At 41.7% G+C, this 19,824-nt stretch overlaps 1 protein-coding gene across 3 annotated transcripts in view; it reads left to right on the top strand.

Annotated features, from left to right (window-relative positions):
- The window catches only part of LOC139916543 (kinase suppressor of Ras 1-like), a 57,152-nt gene that overhangs the window by 24,676 nt on the left and 12,652 nt on the right, over positions 1–19,824 (top strand). For all 3 annotated transcript variants that reach the window (XM_078284081.1, XM_078284083.1, XM_078284082.1), the window contains 9 exons: positions 6,655–6,802; positions 8,363–8,768; positions 9,032–9,195; positions 9,329–9,398; positions 12,861–12,944; positions 13,039–13,100; positions 13,719–13,831; positions 13,944–14,118; positions 16,556–16,613. In XM_078284081.1, the coding sequence (XP_078140207.1) occupies positions 6,655–6,802; positions 8,363–8,768; positions 9,032–9,195; positions 9,329–9,398; positions 12,861–12,944; positions 13,039–13,100; positions 13,719–13,831; positions 13,944–14,118; positions 16,556–16,613 (1,280 nt within the window). The remainder of the gene's footprint in view (positions 1–6,654; positions 6,803–8,362; positions 8,769–9,031; positions 9,196–9,328; positions 9,399–12,860; positions 12,945–13,038; positions 13,101–13,718; positions 13,832–13,943; positions 14,119–16,555; positions 16,614–19,824) is intronic.

Below are 19,824 nucleotides of genomic sequence, written 5' to 3'. Positions count from 1 at the left end.
CACATCCCCGGTCATATTGTGCACCTATTTAACAATATATGCCAAAAAAAATTTTCAATTTCTTTGTATTCTTATATCAAAATCCAATCATGTTTTCTTCTTGTAAAACAAAATATGCCGTGTGCTTATGTAAGCATGAACCAACCAATTTCAACCAATAATATCATGACATCCACCCATCAATCATTCTTCAACCTCTAGCTAGCCACACCGGACATATAAATCCGCACTTCACCGTTTCTGGGTCGTAGCTGACAGAGCAATATGGAGAGAGATAGGAAGAGATGTGTGTTTGGATATCAGTGGGCAAAAACTTTGTTTTCATTTCCAAAACAATGTCGCTGAGGTCTAATTCATTCATCTCTACCTTGTCCTCCTCCTGATCTAACAACAGGTGAGGGACGTGTGTGTGAAGCCAACAGTCCTCTGTAGCTGTTTCTCTCTGTAGCTCCGTATCGCGCTAAACTCTAAGCCCCGCCCACTGTTTAGCGGTCCAATCAAATGCGAAGGATTTGATTTAAATCCCTCTTGTAACTGTACACCGCTCAAATATTCCGTTTCACTGGGAAATACGTCACAGTACAGAAGCTAAAGACGCTCTAACTTCCGTTTCAGTGGGACTTTAAGGTATAAGCCAGGCCACATGAAATAGCTTGATTTTTGAATGGAGTTTGGCTCGACATTATCTGCATACAAGAGAGAACGGTACATATCGGCACTACATTCAGTTCAATATATGACCACATTCGCATTGCTCTGACTAGTGGTAAATACTACGGAAATCAAAAACTTTAGTACTCTTAAGTTTTTTATGTATTTTTAGTCAAATGATTGTTAATTTGTGGTCACTCAGTGTGATGTAACATGTAAGGCACCGCCCCGGGCGAAATGGGGGGTGGAAATGGGGAGTTGCGACGTGAAACACCCTCTGGTAGCTGGAGGTCCTCAGCTCTTGAGCAACACTGGCTGTAAGCATTTCTAAACTCAACAGAATTCAGTAGATATGGTTAATTTCTGTTCTATTTGTTTCTGTTAACTATGTTAGCTAGCTAACCATAGTATCTGGTCAGCTGATTGTCCTGTTGTAAAACACTAGCTAAAGCATCTAGTAGAAGCTAGAATTAGAAATGGCTAGTAGTTGCATGTTAACATTAACATTAGTTGCTTTGCTAAATGAGCCTGCTGACTAGTTAACTAGCTAACATTTTTTTCAGGTTAAAGCTCCTTTGGCGACCTAGGTTAGTCCCTTAAGTAGAATTTTATGTCAGCTGTCATAAAGACCCTCCCCGCTCCCCCCCACAAACTACAGAGAGAAGACATGTACAGGTAATCTAATGCTAATCTATGTGCTGGTGAATATTTTAGTTACAACTAGATTGAGCTAGCAAAACAGTTTGGCTAACGTGGAATTTATTAAGTTTTTGCAATGCTAACACATGCTAAACATGCTACTGTGATACTGAAATTTAGCTAACTTACCAGAGTGTAACTGTATAGTAGAGTGGATCTCTTCTTCTTGACAATACGTTGGTGGATGATGTGGTTATCCTGATTATTCCAGGACAGTAGCATCTACAACTAGCCTACAGCAACAGTTGATGTTGTACACCTACTTGTCTGTGTATTTGTTAATCTAAGTCCTCTGTCTGTTTTGGTTGAGACCCCTCCTTTTGTGCCGTAAGTCAGTCCTGCCCATTTCCGCCAAATCCACCTGACCAGACCCATAGAATAAATGCATAGAAAGCATCACAATAACCTAAATTTGGAAGCAAACCTACTTTATGAGACTATTCACTTTTACTTAAAACGTTTCTGAATGGATCCAGCAAACATGATCTCACTGGCCCAGTGAAGGCCCAATGCGGGTAGCCTGAAATTGCTTGGAGAAACCCTTATTAAACCCCAACTTAACCCCTCATGCCCTTTTTGGGCCCTTGCTGGGCCAAAGAGAGCTTGTATTACAGTTTACATTAAAGTCACCATTAAAGGGTAACTTCGGTATTTTTCAACCTGGACCCTATTTTCCCATCTTTTTGTGTCTAAGTGACTAAAGGGGACAACAATTTTTGAAATTGGTCCATTGGTAACCAAGTCTCGCGAGAGTTGAGTTGTTGCAGGAAGTTACACACAGACCGGATCAAGCGAAAGGTAAAGAAAAACGTTTCATTTCTCTGTAGGGTCCTTTCCATAATGTTGTCAGACATTTATAATAACAATCTGAGCCTGTCAGTGGCAAAAAGAAGCACTTTTAGTGGACGTACATTGACGGTGCGCATTTGCCCCGTCGAATTACATTGCAGCCCGTTTCGCGGCTGCTGGCTGAAGCAATCTCGCTCAATACTGGACCAATTTCAAAAATTGTTGTCCCCTTTGGTCACTTAGACACAAAAAGATGGGAAAATAGGGTACAGGTTGAAAAATACCGAAGTTACCCTTTAAAGCCACTCAAGAGTCAACCAATGTCGTGTCATTGTGGCGCTCTACCTGGGGAACAGTGATTATGCTAGTGCCATATTCATCGATATGGGTAGGCCTAATAGCTGTGCCATTTTTTGCAAGTAGCCTACTCAAGTGTTGCTAGTGGAGCGTGCTTAGAATTACACAAATATGTTATAATTATCTGTTTTGGGCGTAACCTTATGTTTGTTGCTTTGAAAAATGTACCTGGTATCCATTTTAAATTAAATATCATAGTCATTCATTTTATGATTCAATTACTGAATAAACACACCACAAAACATCCAATGTCAAAGTTTGGCGATTCTTGAGCTTGGACGCTGCCAAGATGAAAGTGGTCAAACTGAAAGATATCGGGTATCAGCAAAAAATGTATTTGTCATGTATCTGCCTTCAAAAACCCATATCAGTTAAACCCTAATCTGTATATTTGATGCGGTCATTTCTGTTTTAGGGTTTTCTCTCTTTTTCCCAGATATAATTACATCAGTTTTGGCCACTGGTCAACTCCGCACCCACCCCTCCCTCCCTTTGATCTCTTCATCCCCTGGCCTAAGTGGGCAGTAAGTGGGCATTTAGTGATCTGACTCCATCCCTGTTTATCCTTGTACCTCACAGGGATATCTGGTATCTGACATTCAAAAAGTACCTCATGTTCCCCTCTCCTCCCGTGAATTACATTCCCTCTGCCATATCTTCTTTCTTTACTCGCTCTAATATATTTTACGTATCTCTATCTTAAAGGAAATCCCCTCTGCCACTCCCCTTAGCTTGTGTTTCTCTGATTTATTTTCCTAACACTCCTCTCTCTTACTTGATCATTCACAGGAAAATTATTGCGTCTGTTGCTAGGGCTCTATGGCTCTCAGCTTTTTACTATTGGTTGTTTGTGAAATTGGTGATCTAGAACAGTGGTTAGTAAAGTGGGATACAGGGGACACCCAGGGGTGTTTATTCCAATGACAGAATGTATAAGAATGACTACTGTAATCATAGTTTTCACTCTCACCACTATTATCTCCAATGTACAGTGTAGACAGTTCTACAATTCAAAACTTAACAACTAAAATCTTCCCACATGGGTTCCTTTTGAAGAAATCTGATTAAATAAGAGCTGCTGATCTAGGAATTGAGGCTTATTATACTGTTGCATTCATTGCTGGTCACTCTGAATAAGAGCATCAACTAAATGCTTAAAATGTAAATGTAAAATTACATATACATCAATACAGCAGTTTTAACAGTGTAGGTGAGAATAGCAACAACATCAACACTAATCTTAAAATATAGTAACAGGAGTCTCTTTTTACCCTGTGACCTCCTAGCTGGTCCCATGCTGAACTGCTAGATGATCTCTTACAGCTTGTGAAAGTTTATGCTTTTGTGTTTTGAGACAAACTAAATTCACAGCTATTTGAAAAACCATCAAAAACACTGTGGTAAGTGGTAATCCCTGAGATGCTTGCTTTTTTAAAAATTTAACCTCCGTCTTTGGTGCTCAGCGCTCATTGCTGTGGTGTTTCTGCACTGCTCTTCCCAGAGATCACCTGTCAATCAAACAGTGTGTCCAGTACTGTGACGTCTTTTTCCTTGGATTTTCTGTTGATGCAGTTTGAGTTTCTCTTTTCTTTGTCTGTTCAGTCATGGTGGCTATCACTGCTCATGCTAACTACCCAGTTCTTCTCCTATTTATTCCAGACAAACTGGAAATGTAAAATGCGTCACCTCCAGTTTGCCAGAGGACTTTTCCCAGGAAAGAGCTACCAGACACCGGCTGTTTAGAACAGCAAATGTAAAAGCTTTCCTGAACTGGATATAGGTTGAATCATTATTGTATCCTATCCACCACCATCCTATCCACCACCGATGGAGAGTAGTAAAACAGACATTTATTTTTAGAAAAATGTTTTGGATTACTACTTTAATGGCCATTCAATTTATTATTTTATTTATTGTTATTATTTATTAACGAATCACGTGTATTGCACAGTTATCAGTATGGGCTATGCCAGTCAAATCATTCAGTAATCAAACTTGCAGGCATGCTGTTCTATTGGATCCATCAGCTGAGTTGTTCATCAGAATGAATGAGAAGTTAACTGCAAGAATACAGTTGACTTACAACCTGACTGTGGCGTGGCTGGATATTTGGAGTTGCGCTGCACATGATCGAACTACTTTGATACCAATAAGAGCTACAGGTTAAAACATGGCATATTTAAAATCAATGCAATTGCAATTGTAATGACTATGGACAAAAACCTTGATTCCAGCCAAATACATCTACTAACCCCCTTGGCCAAGTCATCCCACCCTGTCCATTCACTTACCATGGACACAATACAGGAAGCACCCAGTTGCCCGGTGATTAAGCCCCCCCCCCCTCCCCCGCCCCCATCCACACACACACACACACACACACACACAGACACCAAGGGCTGAGAAAACGTATTCCACTAGAATAGAGGGGAGAGGACATGGAGTAAACCCCCTTTTCATCATTTGCCAACGGATTCCAGGAATCAGCCTGGCATCAGATTTGGCATTTCACAGCAGTTGACCTTTCCTCATTGTTTCTCATTCATATTCTTTCGAATGTCTGTCAGCAGGTTTGTGCCTTCTATTACAGCTTGCATTTGCCGTAATAAATATGAAATAAAGTGTGAATCAGCATGTTGAGGCTCCATTTTCCTGAAATGAAGCTGTCAGCTGATCAAGATTTCCACAGAATACCTTGCCTCCTGCACTGGCCTAAACTTTGTTGAAACTTGTCCTGCTGCCTCAACCGCTGCCTATTCATGTGAATTTATGTCAACGCAGTATTGCTCGGCATTCGATGAGGCGTCCATTAAGGAAATGTCTAACAGCTCCTTTGCTACACACTACTGTGTGTGACACTTTGGACCCAGTGATCCTTGTTTGAAATGTTTGTGTACAGCATTCCTAATGGAACAGGGATGGTAAGCTTGGCATTCAGTAGCATTGAAAATAGCTGTCGACATTTATGGGCCAGACAGAACAAAGTGTAAATAACCTAATGTCACTGTTGCATAATGTCCCCCACACCCTGCTGGGACAGGGCTGGCATATGGCTTGTGGCCAGGCTTTAGAGTCCATGACCAAACATCTTAGGAGAACGTCATTAAAAGGTTTGTTTGGGTGACAAACTAGTTGACTAGTTTCACCCGTGTGTTTGTCCGTCCGTCTGTCCGTCTGTCTGTCTGTTAGCAGGATGTCTCAAAAAGTTGGGCATGGATTTGCACAAAACTTGGTATGAAGGTTTGGTTATGGGCCAAGTAAGAACTGATTAATTTTTCATGTCGATTGGCCAAAAGGGGGTGTGGTGGTGGGCGTGGCATATCACCAAAAGGTGCATAACTTTCTTGCAGGGTGTTGTCAGGTCTGTGCTCTACTAAGCACATTTTCTAGTATTGCTAAATACTGTATATCCATTTAGATCAGTTTACCCATTTATCTCATTCATCTCTCCCCTTCACTTTTCCTGTCCCTTGTACACCTATTTAACTTTATACCTTGCAAAAACTAAAAACTGAACTAAAAACAAAAACTTGTCCCTGGCTATGTCTCTGCCTCTCTCCATTTCTCTGTGGTATTTTTTGTCTTCAACAGACAAATTCAGGTCAATTTGTGAGTCAGGGTGAGACACATGACTCCTCTATAGCTGTACACTATCAAACTACATCACTATACTTGTACACTATCAAACTATATCACGAACATCATCAAATCTATTTAAAAATGTCCACTCAGTTCCTCTTCATTTCTTTCTATCCCACACAAACAAACACAAGGTGACATATTTGGTACCAATTGCCCCAGAGGAGGGACAACATGTGACAACTTGTTAAAGCTACAATTGCAACAAGTTTTCTACTTGAGACAGGAAGTGTATTGTTAGTCCCGCCCTCCTACCCCTGGTCAAGTTCCCGTCCCAACATGTGTCACTCATCTTGATGAGCTGTCATGAAGCCTGAGGTAACCAGCATCCATAAAGAAGAAGATGGTGGACGCAGCCAATCTGCAATTTAAAAAAAACACAACGCTGATCTTCACCATGAATGTTTAGCTTTGCTGTTCTTTCTTTTCTTCCTGCTTTCCTCCATTGTTGTTGGTTAGGGTTTCCCTCCCTCAAACTGTCACTGACAACATATTCCTCCTCCTTGTCCACCTCTGCAGGCTGTAGCAGGGAAGCTGTCTGTGGATGTGTTGCTGCAGATGTCCAACTCTGAGCTGCAGGACACCATGAGACGACTGGGATCCAACTCAGAGGAGTGTTCTCGCCTCACCGCCGCCCTCTCCTGTCTGAAGAGCGCTACTGAGACAGGTGAACCTCTGACTGCCCTGCTCATAATGAAGGATTATTCAGAAAACTCAAAAAAAAAAAAACACAACATTTTCAGCTCTTTATTTTGAGTCTATTCATAAAGTTACTGAGCCAATGAGAATCAACATGTTGATTAAGAGTTACATATATAACAGGCACCCTGCTTATCCAGGCCTGTGTTCAAGTTCAATGCACAGTAGTTTCCGAAGAAAATAATGACTTCCTATGACACAAAATAACATTTAATATTTAAAATTGTCACATTTTACATTTATTCCAAAAATATACTGTTTCACCGTTACCATTGTGCTTTTATGAACTGCTTATGGGACATGGGTTGACAGTGGGTTGTGGCGCTGCAAAAATGTAAACAGTATAACTGACCCAGTGATTCACATTTATGAATTAAAAACACTCTATAGGTTGCTCTTGGTCATTTATGGACTTATTAAGTAACATTGCCAAAATCAAATCAGTTTTGTCATTTCATGATTTGGAAAGAATTATTCATGCTTTCATGTTATAGCATTTCTGTAATCCCTTGTTCTCTTGCCTTAGCCGATCTGCGGTAGCCTGTCTCCAGTTGAAGAATGCTGCTGTGAGGCTTTTGACTAAAACTATTCATAGGTCCCACATTACATCAGTACTGGCCTCCAATATTGGCTGCCAGTCGAGTACAAAATTGATTTCAAAATTGCTCGGATCACCTACACGGCATTGCATGGTCAGGCTCCAATTTATATTCTGAGTTGATGGTGCCTTCACCTCTCTGTAAATGTTAGACTGGCCAACTCAGGCGCTGCTTTTAACACATTACGTAAGAGACACGTTTTCTGGAAGGGATTCACTTAATCTGGCATTGTGTGTTGTGCTGTGTCTTATGCAGTGGGTGCATTCTATCTGTTTTATGTCTGTTTGAAAATATGAAGCATTTTGAGATTGTATGTCTAGAAAGTGCTCATTGCTTATTTGTAGGGATAGGACGATATATCGAAATTCAATATATGGCAATACAAAAAAGTGACAATATGTATTGTGGGGCAGAAAAATGAATTGCGATATTAGCTCCATTTTATTCTGCTGTAGTAATCACAATGAGACGGCTTGACCATCACAATTTCACAAGCTCTCCATCCAAATTATATTATTTGCACTTTGTAATGACATTTTTAAATTGTGTTTACATTCTAGCCATCTAGCCATTCATGCCATCTCTAGAAAGTTTTGTGGCTCAGAAATAAACGGAATTCTGCACAGTCATACTTTTTTGTCACTAAACGTGTATCGTATAATATCGCATCGTATCGCATCGCATCGTATCACATCGTATTGCATCGTATCGTATCGTATCGTATCGTATCGCATCGCATCGTATCGCATCGTATCGCATCGTATCGCATCGTATCGCATCGCATCGCATCGCATCGTATCGCATCGTATCACATCGTATCGCATTGTATCGCATCGTATCGCATCGTATCGCATTGTATCGCATCGTATCGTATCATAAGCATATCGTCCCATCCCTACTTATTTGTGAACTTTGCCTTTTCACTCTAGGTGACGACCCCAGGGAAGACGCAGGGTCCTGGAGCACTGAGCCCCAGCACAGTGACGTCTTACCCCCCATCAACCCACCTCCCTGCCCAGCGGCCTCCCATGGAAGTCCCTCCACCCCCCGGCTCCCCACCAGCACTCATGGCCGCTCCATCTCTATATCAGTGGTACCCTGTCTGGACGACCACAGACCTTACATATCTACTGAGGAAATGGCAGATGCCTTTTCCTCAACGCCAACCCCCCCTCACGTCACCCCGCCCTCCAAGAGACGCGCCGCCAAGCTCCCCCACACGCCGCCACCGCCTTCCCGCAAACTGCTGCAGCTCCTTCCCAACATCACGCTGACGCGAAGCAAGAGCCACGAGTCTCAGCTGGGCAACCGCATCGAGGAGCCCGCTACCAACAAGTGTGTGTTAGGATTAATGCTGCATTCATGTCATATGGTAAAGATGGTAGATAATAGTTTCCGTCAGGTTTCAGATGGTAAATACTACTAGAAAATACTGTTCACCTCAGCCTTCAGATGGTAAATACTACTAGAAAATACTGTTTACCTCAGCTTTCAGATGGTAAACTAGAAAATACTCAAATTATCAATGGAGGTGTAAACTGGACACTGGTTCTGCCTTAGGACCTTTAATTCTATATTTGGTTGCTCTCTCTATGCAGGGCCGGTAAGAAGAACAAGTTGCTGGCTAATATTCAGATCAATGGCTATGGGAACGGCTTTGAGGACCCGGCCATGCGTTCACCGCTGCTGTCTGCCCGGACCCCGGGCCCGGTCCCGGCCACCGCCCCCTACATGCTGCCTGCCACTCCCACCCTCCTGGAGAGTGAGTCCCGATGAGATAACAGATACTGGCCCGGCTTTGTGGTCCTGTTGCCTTCATTTAGTGCTTCTGTCTCTCTCTTTTTCCAATTCTCTCTCTCTAGTCATCTTACATATTCTCTCACCTTCTTCACCAGATAATCTGGCCATGCACAGGTGTTCCCCTCAGACAATGAGGAGAGACATCGGCCTGGCTGTAACACACAGGTGGGTTACTATCGCCGTTATCACCAGTGGGCAATCTATCCTCTAGTACAGTTATCTGTCCTAACCTGAAAAATGAAAAAGACAGTGACCGTGCGTTCACACTGCGAGCAACTTGGTTTACGGGTCACTCTATTCTGACCAATTGTGAGCAGTGTGAGAGGCTTCAATTGCATCTATAAAGATAAGAATGGCGTGATGTTTAAAACAGGCCACGCCCACAAAGTGCGGTACAAGTGATTTGCCCTGCTCTATCTCTATGGGCAAAACAAAAAATCTACATTTTCTGTGGTTGCTTTTTCTGTGTTCTGATAATTTATGTGAAATGTATATGATGTAAATAATTTGTCGTTACCTTTTCACAGTTATCAAAGTACTGCATTATCATTAAAATGTTTATTTTCTGGAAGTCACAAAATGCTAACAAGCTAGCAAACTTCCGTTCAAGAGAGGAGTGCTCGCATTTTGTGACTTCAAAAAAAAAACATTTTAATGATCATGTTGTTTGACAACGGAGAAAAGGTAACGTCAAATTATTTACACCATATACATTTCACATAAATTATTGAACACAGAAAAAACAACCACAGAAAATGTTGATTTACTGTTTTGCTCATAGAAATTGAATAGGGTTTCGCACTGTACCGCACTTTGCAGGCGTGGCCTTATTGTCGTGTCATCGCCATTCTTATCTATAGTGGTCTGGTGCAGCTACAAAGTTTTGAATAGGCAAGTCATGGATTTTTTTGCTGCTTTGGTATTGCCTTTCATTATGTTACATTGTTTTGATGAGTTAACAAAGCTAGCTGGCAAGTGCTATTTAGGTAGCATCAATGAAAAATAAACAGAAACGACCCCAACGATGGATGCAACCATTCTCCAAGCATCGTTTTTGAGACGTTTATTCCTGTAGTCTTTCATATAAAAGTTGTAGAGAACTGGGAAGCTTTCAATGGCTGTAATCAACTTCTCATCCATTTTGAACTTGCCAGGCGAAACTATTGTTCATGAAGCAAAGTCACATCAGAAGGAAAACAAGGAAGTGCAGAAATCTGATTGGCTGTTGCCAGCCAGTGACCGCGAAAAGTTCAGCTGTGGCCAATTTTTCTTGGCCGACAAGCTTGTTGACCGTCCACACACCATCCGAGTTTCCCTGGTCACTCGGCTATGTAGGAAATGAATGGACTTCCGGTGACCTGTGGATTGTGTTGCTCACAGTCTAGAACACATGGTAACAGAGTACATGCAAGAAAAAGAAGAGTTCCTGGAACCTGGGCCATTAAAGTGATATGAGCGAGTCTTAAAGTCGAGATGAAATGAAAAATGCCTTTTTAACCCTTTTAGATCACATCCCCGGTCATATTGTGCACCTATATACCAATATATGCCAAAAAAAATACAAAAAATCAATTTCTTTGTATTCTTATATCAAAATTCAATCATGTTTTCTTCCTGTAAAACAAAATATGCTGTGTGCTTACGTAAGCATGCCCATAACCAATTTCAACCAGTAATATCATGACATCCACCCATCAATCAATCTTCAACTTTTAGCGCACAGAGCTAAGATTCATTAGTTAGCTAGCTAGCAACAGCACGGTACTTCGGTGTGTGTTCGGGTGTTATGACACGCCCACTTTTCAACGTTCAAATCAAATTCCTCCCAACGTTATGTCCCGCCTGTCTTTCCTGTTTCACTCGGAAATACGTCACGATACGGAAGTTAGATACTCTCGAAATGCCGTTTCATCTCGACTTTAAAGGAATGGATCACCCCAAAATGAAAATTCAGTCATTATTTACTGACCCCCATGTCAGTCAAAACTCAATTGAAGTTCATAGAATCACCAAACACACAGCAAGTTAGCCCCCGTTGTTCCATCTCAGCCTCCTAACAAACTATTGAAGTCATTTTACAGCTCCAACAAAATCTGAAAATGTCCATCAAATTTCTCCAAACAGCTCGTGCAGCATAATCCATGTGTTTTGTAGCCAAATGATTGCACCACAGAACGGTCCTTCCACTGTTTGCCATGGTAATTTGGCTAGTACAGCATAAAATGGCGACTGTGGAATTTTAAGGGTTAATTGCTATGGTGACAACACAAGTCTGGGCATTTGAATGGGAATGACCGTTCTGTCCATTCAAGTTCTGTGGATTGCATTGTGGGTCCAAAGGTCCAGTATTTACTTCATTATTTCCTACATTGTTCTCAGTGATGATGCTCTGGTTGACCTACAGCGCTCTGGCTGAAGATTGCTTGCTACTGTAGGGTGACTGTTGGCATGGTCAGCATTGTCAATGAGGAAAATATAGGACATAAGGTAAATAGTGGACGTTTGGACCCACAGTGCAATCATTTGGCTACAGAACATTTGGACTATGCTGCACAAGCTGTTTGGAGAGATTTGATGGACATTTTACGACATTTAATGGAGGACCCCATTAACTTAAATAGTTTGTTAGAAGGCAGAGATGGAACTTTGGGGGCTAACTGGCTGTGTGTTTGGTGGTCCTACCAACTTCAATGGAGTTTCCACTGACATGGAGGTGAGTAGATAATGACTGAATTTGAACTATTCCTTTAAGCCTCAACACCTTCTGGTATCTCCACAGCCTACTCTGTGTGAATACTCATCTGGAGTTTAAAATGTTTTTCGGCTTATTCACATTCCACCACTCGTATTGTGGTTTGCCTCGTTCACTCCCAGTATGGGTTTAACTGGGACAAAGGGTTGGAAGCTGAGAGAAGCCTATCCTAACTTGAAACTGAGCCCTCTGGCACAAACCCCAGCAGAATTCCTGCATCGGTCTGGTGAGAATGGCGCCTTGCGAGAATCCAGGAATTTGAATTATGCAGACCGCTCAGTCCGGCCCTGTGTTTATCTTACTGGACAGAGTGTGTTTATTCATTTTTAATCTTGCCTCAACATTTGGCTAAGGGAGGTAGCTGCCCTGTGAAAACTATTTGGGTGGCGATTTGTGGCGAGTTTCAGATAAATGCTTTCAGAAAGCCACTTAAAGTTCCCCACCTTAAATACAGCTCAGTCCAAGTTAAGAAAAAGATGACCATGATTTATTATCCTATCCTTTCTCATGTTACAGTTTAGGTTCTTGCTGATGTAGTGGTACAAAAAGGTGCTAAACTATGACCTCCAGTCAGTGATTATCATAAGACAAACAATCACTGATATGGACAAAAATCATTTCAGAAGCCTTAATTTATGCTTTTTCACCTTAAAAGACCCTATTTTCATATAACGTACATCACTCTTGACATTCGTTATTGTGATGTGTACTATAAATTTAGGGTCGTAAAGATTAATGTCAGCCTAAAATGGTAGGAAACTCTATTCTGCAAATGAAAAGGTAAACTGAGTTTAGGTGGGTTTACCCCTTGCCTGGACTTTCATGGTGGGATTATGGTAAAGACATGTTATTCTTTCTTGCTCTCTCCGTTGCAGGTTCTCCACCAAGTCTTGGCTTTCCCAGACCTGCCAAGTGTGTCGTAAGAGCATGATGTTTGGTGTCAAGTGCAAACACTGCAAGTAAGCAACATACTGTACTGTAACTGCCCTCTTCTGTTTGGTATTTGTTATTTCTTAAGGTCTCATCAGTGTGTTTATATCCATCCCTCTATAGGTTAAAGTGCCACAACAAGTGTACCAAAGAAGCTCCCTCATGTCGGATATCATTTCTCCCATGTAAGCAATAGTTACCATCATTACTGCAGCAGCTCAAGGTAGTGGTACTGGGACTTTTTACCTTGAGAGGGTTTTTATGATATTATTAAAGGTTCTAAGAATTCTATTTCAAACATTACAATTAGCGGTTTGACTGCTTCTCCTGAAAATAATTCCAGACTGCAGACATGACTGCTGCCCAGCTGCATCCTCACCATGCGGTGCACTGCCATAAGTGGTGGACAACGCTTGTTTATGGCAAATACGTTTTCCGTCAGATATCATAAATGGATCGGAGGTTGATTGGACAATTTGTAGCCGATACCGATACATCAAAATTCGCACAAAGTGAGTTTTGAAAGCCAGGAATCTCATCACCTGATGAAGTAATGGTTGAGTCGTTGGTATTGATCAACTACACTGTCAACCCCCCACAGATATATTCATTTTCAGTATGGGATATAAATCTGCTAAATTGTACCTTTAACAGGAATTTAGAAAATGTTTATTCTAAAGATTGGTTTTGCCTCATCAAATGGTCCAGGATAAACCCTGATGATGTCATGATGAATTACTACAATAACCTACTTCATATTCAGTGCCATGTGACATTAATTAGCTTATTATTTTGACTTGAAGTGCCAAGGATCCGCAGGGCAGAATCAGTGCCGTCGGATATCAATAATCAGATCGACCGCACCGCAGAGCTACCATTGCAGTTCGGCACTTTACCAAAGGCGATAACCAAAAAGGTAAGAATACGTCTTCAAGTGCCCTTCCACTGACAGTTCTGATCTGCTGTAGGTTTTATACAGTGTTGCTGTGTTTTACTGTCATTTCAAACCTGTGTGCGTTCTTGACCAGGAGCTCCCCCCCATGTTAAACCAGCTGGACTCCAGCAGTAACCCCTCATCTGCCACCTCCTCCACGCCCTCCTCCCCAGCCCCGTTCCAGCAGAGCAACCCTCCCAGTGTCAGCGCCACGCCGCCCCCCAACCCGTCACCCCAGGGCTCCCGGGACGGCCGCTTCCATTTCCCAGGTCTGCACCCTGCCGTGGCCGAGTCTCACACACCTGAAGGCGCTGTATATTCTGCTAGGGTTCGACCAAGATGGGTTCTGGATACTGATACTTTTGCATTGAAGCTGCTGATGGCCACTATTTTGTGCCGATGTCTTTAAATTTGACCACCTTCATGCTTAAATATTCAAAAAGTTACAAGTACTCAGTATGTTTCCCCCAGAATTTTATTCTTGTCAGGGTGGAAAAGCCTCTGAAACAGCATTTAGACCATCATGGGACACTAAAACTCTCCATTGAAACCCAGACTGATAAAATTCTTTAGGTGGGCTGGCAAAATCTTAAAGTCGAGATGAAACGGCATTTCGAGAGTATCTAACTTCCGTATCGTGACGTATTTCCGAGTGAAACAGGAAAGACAGGCGGGACATAACGTTGGGAGGAATTTGATTTGAACGTTGAAAAGTGGGTGTGTCATAACACCCGAAGACACACCGAAGTACCATGCTGTTGCTAGCTAGCTAACTAATGAATCTTAGCCTCTTAGCTCTGTGCGCTAAAAGTTGAAGATTGATTGATGGGTGGATGTCATGATATTATTGGTTGAAATTAGTTACGGGCATGCTTACGTAAGCACACGGCATATTTTGTTTTACAGGAAGAAAACATGATTGAATTTTGATATAAGAATACAATGAAATTGATTTTTGGTATTTTTTTTGGCATATATTGTTAAATAGGTGCACAGTATGACCGGGGATGTGATCTAAAAGGGTTAAAAAGGCATTTTTCATTTCATCTCGTCTTTAAAACATATCTCTATCCATTTTGGACCTGTATCCTATGTTCCCGTCTTTTTCCATCATACTGATTGATTCAGATTAAAATCTCATCAATTGCTTCACTATAGAACTACTTATGTCTTGCTTGCCTGGGTGCAGCTCTCTAACACAGTCCTAACATCTCACTCGTTTGTTTTCATAGTAGATATGCAGGATTCTGGGTTCTGGGTGTTGAATGTATAAGCTTACTGGTTTTTGCGGGATGCACTTGATTTTTCCCTCAAATCCTGCTGTTCACCTAACTCCCATTCTCACTCTCATCACCCTCCAATCATGTCCCATCTGCCCCAATAGCTGCCTGTTATATTCAGCCTAGACAGCAGTTTGTCTTTCCTGGTGAGTTAACACTAGTCCACTTTGTGTGCAATTTTTCCCCCACCATACTAAATTCACTCTTTTTGGTGTTTAGTTGATGGCACTGGTATAGTTATGCTGTTGTTCTTTTTTTTTTCTTTGCCTGAAATTGTCTGAAATTAACCCTTTGGCTCACCTGTCAATGTCTGGTAAACTAAAATAATTTACCTGCCAAGAATAATGTATACCAGACAAAATAATTACTACACATTTTTATAAAAATGGGTCATTTTACCTGTTTTCAGTGCAATCAGGTGCTGTTACTGTGTGTTCATTTACCTTGCTCACTGTGTTGTGGGTGGATGTGGTTGGCCTGAGCAGCAGTAATGTCTGTGTTACCTTCTTTCTGTTATGGAGGTGTGTTTACTGTGCCACGGTGAAATGTAGCTCACGCATGCCGACTGGTGGCCAAAAAGTGAACTGAGTGAGAGGAAGCGTTACTTTGTGTGGTCTGTGAAATATGAAATATTCAATGGATATTGATTTGACAATGTAGGATAGTGAATATTTTGTGACATTAACATTGATTCAGTCTAAACCAGTGGTTCTCAAAGTGGGGTTTGGGGCTCATCAGTGTTAGAAAATCAACATCATCAGATTTAATTGATCACTTTTAGATAGTTTTGGCCAGTCGCCCCAGAGCCATATCAGCTCTATGAGTAATTGTCACTGAAAAATTAACACTTAGTAACACTGGAGAATTTGCTGTATACAAGACTTTTAGGCTCATTAGAAAAAGATTGATTGAAAAGATTGATTGAAAAAGATCCAACTGGAGCAAATTTTCCAGAGTTAATAAGTGTTGATTTTTCAGTGACAATTATTATGCGTTGACATGTGTTGATCGGAGCGTTGTTTGTGTAGAAACACTGGCATAGTGTTGATTTATGCACTCTTAGAATTAAACTAACACTGACGATTTTGCTGATGGTCCTTGAAGGGGTTCCATGGGGGAATAGTTTAATTTGACTATAATTTAATTCACTAGATCCAAATTAGAAGATTTATATGAATTACTATTGTAATCCTAGATTTCACTCTCACCACTATTATCTCCCCATGTACAGTGTAGACAGTTATACTATTCAATATTAAATCAACAACTAAAATCTTCCCATATGGGTCCCTGAGACTAAATTTGATTTTGAGAACCTCTGGTCTGAATTCATTGAGTAACCTGTTAAAAGTGTTTGTGTCATTTTTGAATGATGAGAATCACTCATCATTAGTACAGTATTCTGAAGTTGTTCTTTCCCCAACAGATGTTCCCACTTCTCTGTATTCTGCTGGTCTACATTCTGGTGGCTACCATGACTCTGGGTAAGAGACAACAAAATCACATTTTTTTATGCATGCAGAGACACTGTAACACGATTCCATATGACATGTAACTGACCTAAACATAGGTGTGGATGGTATGATTAAGGCATGTGCACTGTTGAGTGTAGGGTTTTTTTTTTGTACGTTTTTTAGTGTAGGTTTCGACTGATAAACGTTTTTGAAGGCTGATACTGATATTTTTGGATTGAAGCTGTTTATAGAGCTGTTGTAAATTTGACCATTTTCTTGCCAAAAATGTCCCCAAATATCCAAGTATTCAGTATGTTTCCCCCAGAATTATATTCTTTTCAGGGTGGAAAAGCCTCAGAAACAGCATTTGGTCTCCATTGAAACCCAGGATAATACTACTGCTACTACTACTATTGCTGCTGCTGATACTGCTACTACAACTAATAATAATAATAATAATAATTATGATAATAATAATAATAATTATAATAATAATACTAAAACATAAGACACTGACTGGAAAATAAAAGGCCAATATGGGCCTGATATTTCAGCAGGCCTGCGGTCTCACCCTGGTTTAGAGTATATTTATCCATGCACGAAACAGTTCTGCAAACTTAGTGCTGCTCAAGCCATTTTCTTTCAACTGTGGTACAGAACTGAAACTGAAAACTTGAGTTATTTAGTAACTGGGTTATATATTAACTGCAGCAAATTATTCACTTATTGACCAGAGTCACAAAGCTTTTCCTTTAAAGGGCATACAGCTCAGCTGTATGCCCTTTAAAGGAAAAGCTTCTTGACTGTATGCCCTTTAAAGGAAAAGCTTCTTGACTGTATGCCCTTTAAAGGAAAAGGGCATACAGCTGAATTTCAGCTTTGAAGAATGTTATTGCTGTACCGTAATTAAACACCCTGAAGATGATTTTGTCCCACCTTTTAGTCTATGATGTCAAATTGATGCACAGCTCCATAGAGATGTGACTTGGAAAATGGAGAAACGTCAACTGAGACAGTGCTCAAGGAAACATTTCCTGGTTTGAAAATGATACAACAGGAATCTCATTTGAATGTAAATGTTCATACCTGAGGCGCCGCCCCCCTGCCGGCGACTCTGCCACCTGTGCGTCTGTGATTTACGTTTTTATGTGTTTTTAATATTTTTAACGCCTTTTTGATTCATGATCATCAGCGTGATCAAACTTTGACGACGCGATTATGGCTGCACTTAATAATCACACTTTGGTTTGCCTTCTGTGGCTTTGGGTAATAATTGTTTGGAGAGCCGCTCAAACACTACAAGTCGGGAGCGAACCAGGCCTACCTTTCATCACCTATAGTCGGCAGGAGCTTCTTCAGCTGCGGAGGAGGGGTCCGGGTCAGGAACAGTCGGCGGGGGTACAAACCTGTGCTACCCTCTGTTATTATTGGGAATGTCCGCTCCTTGGTTAATAAGGCGGATGAGTTGACAGCTTATTTGAGGTATGATTGCCTATACCGACAGAGCAGCCTACTGTGTTTTACGGAGACTTGGCTGTCCGACAGGATACCAGAGCCTCATGTGAAAATGGAAGGTTTTTCACTACACAGGATGGATAGAGACCCAGCGAGGACTGGCAAAAAACAGGGTGGAGTTTGTTTGCCTCTTCGTGAATGATCGGTGGTGTCATCCTGGTCATGTTACGGTGAAGGAGAGAGTCTGTGACCCGAACATTGAGCTGCTTGCAGTAAGCTGCCAACCTTACTATTTGCCCAGGGAGTTTTCTCATGTGATTGTCCAAGTGGTCTACATTCCTCCATCGGGAAATGGGAAGCTGGCCACAGAAACAATATAGAGAGTCACCCAGGACTTGCAACGCTCCTCTCCAGTCGCGTTGGTTATTATTAACGGGGATTTTAATCACTGCTCTCTCTCTGCCACCCTACCCTCTTTTAAACAAATGGTGTCATGTCCTACGAGGGGTGATAAAACTATCGATTTGTTTTATACGAACATTAAGGAGAGTTTTGTTGCAAAGTTGCTTCCCCCTCTTGGACGATCGGACCATAATTTGATATCTCTGACATCCAGATATTCTGCTGTGGTTCGGAAGCAGCCAATTACGTCCAAGACTGTGCGTGTGTGGTCGGAGGACGCTTGTGAAATGTTAAGAGCGTGCTTTGATTGCACTGACTGGACTGTGTTTTTAGATGACGGCAATGATCTGGACAGCATCTCTGACAAAGTCACCTGTTATATTAATTATTGTGTTGAGTCTGTCATTCCCTGTAAACAAATACAAATTTTCCCTAATACCGTATTTCCTCTAATAGTCAATTAAAAGCCGGGTCTCCGATAATGGCTGGGGCCGTGGTCAACACGAACAAATAAAGGCCGGCCCCAAATACAGGCCGGGGAAAAAAACAAAGGAAACAAGACTAGGTCAAAACCTAGTATATGGCTGGACCGTGTCCGTCTCCTCTCTCCGCCGCTGTCCTCTCCACCGCGCCCACGGCCCGTACCTATCGGGGACACCCGGTGACGCATCGGCGTCGGGACTCCGCCGAAATCTCGGCCGGATCACCGGGAACAAATCGCCACCCAGCTATCAGCACTGGCCGGAACCGTGTCCCCAGAGGGCTGTCAGGTGGACTGAGCTTGCGCATCGAAATAAATGGCGATATGATATAATTGTATAGATTCTACTTTAGCTTCAGTTAGCTTCAGTTAGCTTCAGCTTACATGCAAACAACGGTGGATACCGGTAAACTCCTGGCGCCTGTTATACATGTAACTGTATTTTGTAGTAACGTACAAGTGCCACAAGATGGCAGTATGCCACAAGCTGGCTCGGCCGGCGGAAGTCTCTGGAGCGTGCCGTCGTCGATTACCATAATTATCGTAATGCATTGCAGTAACAAAAAAACGGCTACCTAACGTACCCCAACAGAAGCAGATCAGAAAATCAAACTTCATACTAAAATATGAGCAAATATACTTATCAAACAGAGGGATTTAGAAATAAAGGCCTGTCTCTAATATAAGCCTGCTTCCAATAAAGGCCTGGTACCCTCTGCAGTTGAGGTAAATAAAGGCCCGGGCCAATAATAGAGGAAATACGGTAATAAACCTTGGGTGACAAGGGAGGTTAAAACTGCTATTAAGGAAGAAAACTGCATTCTTTAGTGGTGACAAAGATAATATTAAAATTGCTCAAAAGGAGCTGAAAGCAATAATCAAACAAGGTAAGCGTAAATATAA

This window comes from Centroberyx gerrardi, chromosome 6 (genome assembly GCF_048128805.1).
Source record: "Centroberyx gerrardi isolate f3 chromosome 6, fCenGer3.hap1.cur.20231027, whole genome shotgun sequence".
Classification (NCBI taxonomy): Eukaryota; Metazoa; Chordata; class Actinopteri; order Beryciformes; family Berycidae; genus Centroberyx; species Centroberyx gerrardi.
This window is presented reverse-complemented; position numbering and strand designations above follow the sequence as displayed.